This window comes from Telopea speciosissima, chromosome 5, assembly GCF_018873765.1.
Source record: "Telopea speciosissima isolate NSW1024214 ecotype Mountain lineage chromosome 5, Tspe_v1, whole genome shotgun sequence".
In the NCBI taxonomy this organism is placed as follows: domain Eukaryota; kingdom Viridiplantae; phylum Streptophyta; class Magnoliopsida; order Proteales; family Proteaceae; genus Telopea; species Telopea speciosissima.
In genome coordinates this window covers 55,384,514-55,393,031 of record NC_057920.1, presented here as the reverse complement: position 1 = coordinate 55,393,031, position 8,518 = coordinate 55,384,514, and the positions used below count along the sequence as shown (strand labels likewise).

The 8,518-nt window shown below is 41.6% G+C and overlaps 1 protein-coding gene and 1 pseudogene across 1 annotated transcript in view; both read right to left on the bottom strand.

The window, feature by feature from the left end:
• Window positions 1–2,595: 2,595 nt before the first annotated feature.
• Window positions 2,596–3,534, bottom strand: LOC122663094 (annotated as a pseudogene).
• A 517-nt stretch (window positions 3,535–4,051) lies between these two features.
• The window catches only part of LOC122661539 (oxysterol-binding protein-related protein 1C-like), a 28,532-nt gene continuing 24,065 nt past the window's right edge, over window positions 4,052–8,518 (bottom strand). Inside the window, exons 8-10 of the mRNA XM_043856964.1 lie at window positions 4,738–4,968; window positions 4,515–4,628; window positions 4,052–4,417 (exon numbers count right to left, since the gene is read on the bottom strand). Of these exons, the coding sequence (XP_043712899.1) occupies window positions 4,250–4,417; window positions 4,515–4,628; window positions 4,738–4,968 (513 nt within the window). The 3' untranslated portion in view covers window positions 4,052–4,249. The remainder of the gene's footprint in view (window positions 4,418–4,514; window positions 4,629–4,737; window positions 4,969–8,518) is intronic.

Here is an 8,518-nt window from a genome sequence, read left to right as displayed (position 1 = left end):
TCAATTCGGGGTTATTTGTATCCCTTGTGTCTTTGTAAATTTAAGAGGGCATGACATCCTTTTCTTGTATGTATTCTACCATCAATTTTATAAAACTTATCCTTTAATGACTATTTCTTCTTGAATCGGGTATTGGTCACCATCTATATCTTGATTTTGCTGAATTGATTATTTGAATACAAAGAGTTAGTCTCCCGATTAGTTACCTGGTTCAGTTAACTAGATGATTGATTAGTGAGGTAGAATCATAAGGTATTTCCAATGAAGGATCGGATTCTGGATTTATAATGAGATTTCGGGCTCATATCTCTGCTAAACGAGCTCTAGCTCCATTGATGCCGCATGGCCTCAACCCGTAAACTAAAATGGTTGGAGAAACCGGAGCTTCTACTATTCCTAGAAGCTGATGTTGGTTGTTAGCCCAGCCCGATGTCGATCCTCCACAATGCCCTTGGGTTGGCCCCACTTCTGAGACTCAATCTGCCTCTCGAACCGTCCGATTTCTTCTTTTGTTAGGTTGATTAACAGGCTGCTCGCCCGGCTTTCGGGCTTTACACGATTTCAGTAGCGCCATTAGAATCTAAGCCTTTTAAAAAGCCAATAGTTGCAGCTGTGGTTAGGGCCTTCATTCTTATCGCTCCCGATTCCAATCTATATAAGATCTGGGCGGTACAAAATACACCTCTTCAATTCCATGGAGGCAGGTGAAAACCTCACTTACCTTTTAAGGTATTCAGATCCTCTACAGCGTGCTGCCCGTAGCGGCCATAGCAGTGCACACACAAGGCACGGTGCAATGACCGCCTTGTCCGAACGGGGTTAAGGCGGTCATTACACCAACCATGCCTTGTGTGTTCGCCGCTACGGGCAGTGTGCCATAAACGATCACGATCCCCTTTTAAGAGTATCTGCAAATAAGTCTGTCATTGGGTCCTGTCAGTAGAGGTATGATAAGCCTATATCCATGTGACCCTAGCAACGAAGTTCCCCTTGTAAACAAAGAAACCCATTGAAGAAAGCTTCTGTTGATCCCGTAGGCTACGGGCATTGTAAAAGTGGCAAGGAATGCTTCTGTTAAAATACCTTGTGCTTTCCAAACTCATTTTTGTTTCTTTCGTGATCTACAAACACCTTTAAGGCCCATTATCAAATAATCCATTATCTCTCAGAAATGCTTCCCGAGAATAAAAATACCCAAAAACTAAAACCCATAATCCATCTTCCGTTTTCATCTCTGATTTACTACTCACAAGTGTTTCAGCCAACTGGATTATATATAGTTTCTAAAGTGGTGCAAAGGCCTGCCTACTTTTACATGGACATTAAGTTTGATATTAATTAAGGGAGAGAGATGGGTATGCTAGCCGTATACCATAACCTAGCACTCTATGTGTGTATCTCTCTCTCTCTCTCCTAGGATCATTATCCTCAGGTTCCTTGTCCGGTTCCTCTCATAGGGGTGGAAATGATGACCTAACCCGCTGCCCTAATACACTGCCTGGGTGGGGTCCCCTCCCCCACTCTTATTAGAGGCACCGTACAACCGTACCAGACAGGGAACCTGAAGGGAATAAAATTACTCTTTCCCCTCTTTCAAAGGGTGGGAAAGGCAAAGAGAGAAAGAGATAAGACACATAGGGTGCTAGCATACGGTATACTGCTAGCAGACCCAACCTTTTCCCATTAGTTTGTTATTGGAATTTGTAACTGATTACTATTATAGAATGTTCTATGTTTGTATGGCAATAGAAATAAATATTTATTCAAAAGTATAGTCAGGCTTATAGCTGAACCACGGAAATGTAAATCATATTTTCCTTTGCATCAATGCTCAAATATAGCAGTACCAAGTTAAAAGCTTAAAAATTTCATTCACAAATTTACAAGTGCCCTTTTTTTTTCCCCTCCAGTAAAATTTACCTTGTCTGTATTTCAAAAATCAGATCTATGTTTTAGTTATTTCTTAAAGGGTAAAAGTACACGTACCCCCTAGAATGCACCCAATATTCCTCGTACCTCCTATGCGGTTCAATATTCCATGTACCACCCCTGCTTTACACTCCAAATGCCATTTAAGTACACACCAGGTCTTAAATGCTATAAAATGACCAAACTACCCTTTCTTCTATCTTTTCTAAAATTTGAAAAGACCTACTTGCCCTGACCTATTTCCTAAAATTTAAAAAGACCAAAATACCCTCATCTTCCCCAAATCATCTTCTTTTACATAACCACCACCACCACCACCACCACCACCCACCATTAACACCATCACCATCCCACCTTGAAGCCCCACCTCACTCTCTCCTCCCCTCCTCTACTTCCTCCACCTCTCGCAGCCGCTCATCACTCCAAGTTGCAGCATCTCTGTCCAACTCCTTTCTCTATCTGAAATTTTCTGAAGGTGGTGGGGTCTTCTCCAAAAAGCAGAGATTTTTACAGGAGATTTCGATTCAAATTGGTTTGCGAGTTGCAATTGCAGTGGTAGATGAGTAGATCAGCTCACGCGGCACGCCTCACGGGGATAGCGAGGAAGCCTACCTGAAACAAACTGAGTTTTATATTAAAATTTTTGAAATGGTAATCTTTGTTTCCTTAATCAAGATTCTTTACAATGCGTTTCCCGATTTTCCTCATTTTTACCCAGAAAGAGCAAATCAAACACGAATACACGAGGGGTTTTGATACGTGGGGTAGTTCTTTTTCCGGTCGAAAATCAAAACCCAGAGCATCAGTGATGTCCTCAGAGCTCCACCCTGCTTTTCTCAAAGAGTCGGAGAATCGCTCTGCCTCGAGTAGCAGAGCATCCAAGACTGCTTGATTATCTAACAAAATCATCTCCCTTTCGAAAAAACCAGATGCTGATACCTGTACGATTTCTGCTACATCTGTTTCATTCCAACCACCTTCCCTCAGGATCGTTCCGATCCGCTCTAAATACACTTCAACCCATTTCAACAATTTTCCCCGAAATGTTGGCCGAGGAATCTCATAGTATTGATCAGAAGATAAAGAAGACGACAGAGATGACGAATTCCTCCTTCTTCTATCGATGGCTGCATCACTCCAGCACTCAACCCATCTGGGTGTTCAGCTCCCAGCGGCGCTACCAGAATCTAAGCTTCTGCGGGAGTAATTAGATGAAAATGATAACAAAACTGTTGTCTTCTCACTGACCGAGCGCTACTTTTTGAGGACGCAGGGATTGTTGTTCCATCGGAGCAGAGACTCTCGTTTGAAGAAATCGGATAAATCCGATCCGCAACAGAATATTCAATTCTCGTCGACGGAGAAGATAGAGTTTCCAGCCAAAGAGGGGTTGAAAGGGATGTAGCAGTGGTTGAAGAGAGGGATCCAGATGGGTGCCTTCTTCAGTGCATTTCGAGCTCTGTGCAAAGCCTTCTCAGGGTCAAATGGCCGTGGGCCCCAAGACTTGGGCCATAGAGCGTTGCGTGCAATCTGACAAGAAATTGCAGCGATTGGAACATCAAGACAGGCGTGGAGATGGAGGCGTGAAGGTGGGGCTTCACGGTGGTGATGGTGTTAATGGTGGGTGGTGGTGGTGATGGTGGTGGTATTGGGTAGGTAAAAGAAGATACTGATTTGGGGAAGATAAGGGCATTTTGGTATTTTCAAATTTTAGAAAAGATAGAAGAAAAGGTAGTTTGGTCATTTTATAGCATTTAATACCTGGTGTGGACTTAAATGGCATTTGATGTGTCAAGCAGGGGTGGTACGTGAAATATTGAGCCGCTTAGGGGGGGTACGAGGAATATTTGGTGCATTCTAAGGGGGTACGTATACTTTACCCTTTCTTAAACTAATACGCCATTCCCTGTTCTAAGAACAAGGTTCTCTGTAAGTGAGAAATTATCACACAATCAGCAGCTTTGGGCAGACAGTGTTGGGCTGGATCCGACAGGATTAGGTTGGCTCATCAGATCTAAAACACATTCCCAAAGCTGGCCAATTTAATGATCAGAACAAGAAGCCACACCAATACCAGCCCGTTTATGGGGTTAGTCAAGGACAGATCAAGACAGACAGGCAGGCAGGCTCGGAATCGACATCCTTACATGAAAATTTTGTATAATTTGCTTCACTTTTGTTTGTTGACGAATACCTTAATCTAGACTATATAAAATGCAAGCCAGATGACACTTCAATTACTTGAAAATGGCAGTAGACAACTCAGTAGTTGAAAAAATATAACAAGAAAATAGAAGGCACCTTGCAAATGAAACATATCTCAATCTGATGCTGGATCTGCTGGGACTTGGCCAAAGATATCAGGACAAGATTCCCAATTTTCTTGTCCTCTAGCCTCCCAGTACCCACCAATATAGTGGTACGTATCACTTCCTTTATCCTTGGCAAACCACTGTGGCTTCCAGCCTCTCTCTTGCATCTTTCGTGCCTACATTCATATCAATGAAATCTCTCAGTACTTCCACTACTATTTCTTTTCCATGTAAAACCAATAATAAAAAACAATAAGACCAGTATAGTTTTACCTGCCGTTGCCTCTGCTCTAAACGCAGCTTCTCTGCATTGGCCATTTCGTACTCACCATTTTCAAGGCACCTTTGATCAGGTCTGAGCCTTGAATCTGTTGGTGGCAACTTCTCCTACACATAAGAGAACCATTTTAAATTCATCAATGGAGAGGTTATAGGCACAACAAAGAGATGATCCCTAGAATGGCATAGATCACAGATAGCTCATTTCTCCCAATACCTGTAATCCAGCAGTAAGCTCATTCAATGTAATTGCAAAGCGTGTCAAGTTATATCTGGTGGGGAAATTGGATGGTTTGCTTCTCTTCCACAGACAGTGAGATGGGGACAAAGGTTCTGATCCTTTTCCCTTCCCAGGACAGTCTCCATTAACATAATGCATGCTCTCATCCCATTTTCCAAATAAAGTGGCTACAGTTTTTCCATTCTTATCCTGTACAATACCTTGTACCTGCAAACAGTAGACAACTGAATCTGTCAAATAAAAAGATTGGTGGTCCATGACCTTGATGTCATTAGCAGTCCACAGCAAGAGTGAAAAATATACAGGGACCAAATGGAGAATAAACTTTCTATCCTACCACGTATGAGTGTACTTAAGATGCTATCACTGGGGGGCAAATGTTCGATTAAACCAGCAAAATTGTCAGCTTTCAGCACTTCACATATATTTGTCACGTGTAGCTTTTAGACAAAGGATCAGTTCATGAGGAATAATCCACCTTGTCCGTGCCGAACAATCTAAAGAGAACCATTGTGACTCTATGTAACATTAAATTTCTTTCTGGACCGGAACCAAATGTGATAACATAAGATATTGGAAACTACATACACCTCCCTAGGCAGGTAATAGATAAGAAAATAATAAAAATAATAATAATAATAAGAGCTTAATACAAGCTAACTAACAAGATAATAACCCAGACATCATAGTAATCAAGGCAACACCTAGGCGTCCAGGCTCCTTGGACGCCTTGGTCAGCATTGTTAATACCACCTGGATTTTGGACCCTCTCCAATGCTTTGGTCTCCTTACCGCCTTGATAACTATGAACCCAGTACCCAAAATACCCTTGTTACATAAACTCCAACAGTGGGGCCATCTTAGTATTGGGGATTAAGTAGTTTTAGTTTAATAGTTTATTTATAATTAGTCTCAATAATGCTAATCCAGTTAGTGTCAGTGTTTTACTCCATTAGATTACTTTTAACTTGTTTAAGGCTCAGACTATATCTAGGGGCTAAAGTGTTTGAAAGTTACCCAAATACCACTTTTGAGTTTTCATATAATAATGTAACTCCTCATCAGATTACACAGTTTATTTGTGAGTGTGTGTGTGTGATGTGTGAGCTCTTCTTCCCTACCCCTCTTCTCTTTTCTCCAAGTTACTATTCATGGGTACTGTTTACAGTCCCAGAATATCCCCACATCTCTTCTCTTTCTTTTCCCATCGCAGCCTGCTGAAATAAAAAAAAATAAGCAAGCATTTTCAACCTTGTTTTATCAGGAAAATAATTAGATCTGGGCCTATGGAATGGCCGATCTAATCTTTGATTCTTAATTTGGGATCTAGGTTGGCTGGCAGCATCATACTGCCTCCATTGAGTGGATTCTCAAGGCTAGTAGGGTGGAATCCTGTCTTCCCTTCCACATTCGCTTTTCTGCTACTTCCATTCCTTCTATCATCCAGGACAGTTACACCTTTTCTCTTAACCCTGCGGTATCCCTTTTTTTTGCGATCAAATTCTGATTTCTTATTCTAAATCTCTTCGATTTCATGAGAAAGTCTATATCCTATATCGATCATAGGATCACTCTATGAAGAGGTCAATTCTCTGTGACCTTCCACTGTTCACGACATCCCTTGCTTCTGGCTGCAAACGGCTCCTCGGTGGAGGAGTAGAAGCGCTGGTCCCCTTCGGTCAAGTTGCTTGTGCCTGCTGTTACCCACCGTAGGACCTCCGTCCCCGAAGCGAAGAAAGAGGAGCAGCTGGTCTAAGACCACCCCTGATTTACAACCAGCTTGCGGTCGAGCTGATCATAGACCACCCTCTCCCGGCCCAGTAATTGAAGTTCTAGTATTCAATTTGGACTGAAAATCTATACCTGATCATCTGTTTTATTATCCTCTCTTGAATTTTGTTTTCAGCCCTTCGTTTACTTGTCCAGTCATACCATATTCCAACTTAATGAGGTCGGCTACACGGATCTAAATAAAACAAAATAAGTAAAACTAAGGTCTAAACAACAAAAAAAGGGCTGATGAAGATATAAGAAAAGGGAGGTGAGGTGAGAAATGAAAAACGGAAACTAACAAATGAAAGATGGGAAATAACAAAAAATTGAAAGAAGAAAGATGAAAGTAAGAGGAAAGAAGCATAGCCCAGCAAGTCAGGAACATCTCAGCTAAATGGGGTCTGCTACTTGGATCCTTGCCCTCCAATAGGTTCTATCCGAGGTCATACTTGGTACAAGGCCGGTACTATGCATGTCCTTCCTCACAACTTCTCCTATGGTCATTTTAGGCCTGCCCCTAGATCTTTTAGCTCCTTCAATCAAGATCATATCACTCCTTACTGGGGCGTCCCTAGGCCTCTGATGAACGCGACCATACCACCTCAAACGACACTCTCGGAGCTTGTCATTGATCGGGGCAACACCCAAGTCAGCTCTAATATGCTCATTCCTCACTTTATCCTTCCTAGTTTTTCCACATATCCATCTTAACATCCTCATCTTTGCTATACACAGTTTCTCAATATGACACTTCTTAACTGCCCAACATTCTGACCCATACATCATAGCTGGCCATACAACAGTCCTATTGATGTAGATCACAAGTACATATCTACCCGCAGGAACAAGCCCCAACACCAGCCCATAAAGGTTGTGGTTTCGACTTCTGTGAGGGGCAGCCTGTGATAATGTGGCAAGTTTCTGTTGATTCGATGGAGCATCCACCTAAGGCAGCCCCAGCCCAAAGAGAAGCATGAAGAACAAGACAAAACAGACTTGTTCACATACTGTTCATGTGAACAGTGTTGTGGATCCATAAGCCTTGTATGGAGAAGGAAACCAAGCAAATATTTGAGATTCTACGGGCCCCCACTAAAGATAGCAAGACAAGGCAGATTTTATTGCTGATTTAGTTAGTTACTAATCACTTAAGTTTCTATTTTTGTTTACTTTCTAATTTATTTAGTTTTTATTTTAGTGTCCTTCCTTTTGTTTTAAAAGGCTGAAATATAAAGCCTTAGTAGTTTCTAATTCTAGTTAGTTTCTATTTTCTACCTTCTATTTTGTAAGCTTGCCTAAGCTATTAATATTCACCCTAATGTAAGAAAGGATCAGAATGGGAGAATAGAATTTGTGGCCAAGCTTGCCATCGGTTATGGGAGCAATTCCATGTTTCAACAGCTGGGATAGCTGTGGGTGAGAGACCCCCAAGCTGAGAGAGACATTCCCCTACCCCCTTCTTTTCTTTATCTTCTTCTCCTTTCTTCTTCTCCTTTATGTTCTCCATTCATATGTAATAGAAAAAAAGCAGTAATAGAAAAATGAGTTTTAGTTATTTAAATTGTTCCTTATCATGTTGATCCTGGCTGCAATCGATCTCCCACTGGATTCCTTGGTTCGAGGTCGACTCTTATATTACCTATAGAACTTTCTTTTAAGCTTTAAAGACATACGTCGGTCGCACAACACTCCGGACGCACTTCTCCACTTCAACCATCCCACTCTAATTCTCTGCGAAACATCATCCTTTATGTCACCATGTCAGTGCCATCATAGAATGACTAAACTTACACATCATATACTCCATCTTCATTCTACAAATCTTAAAACCTCTTGTTTCCAAGGTATATCTCCAAAGCTCTAACTAAGCGTTAATTCCTACTTTAGTCTCATCCACTAGAACTATATCATCGGCGAAGAGCATATACCATGAGACCTCGTCTTGGATGCTCTTGGTTAGGTCGTCCATGATGAGCGCAAATAG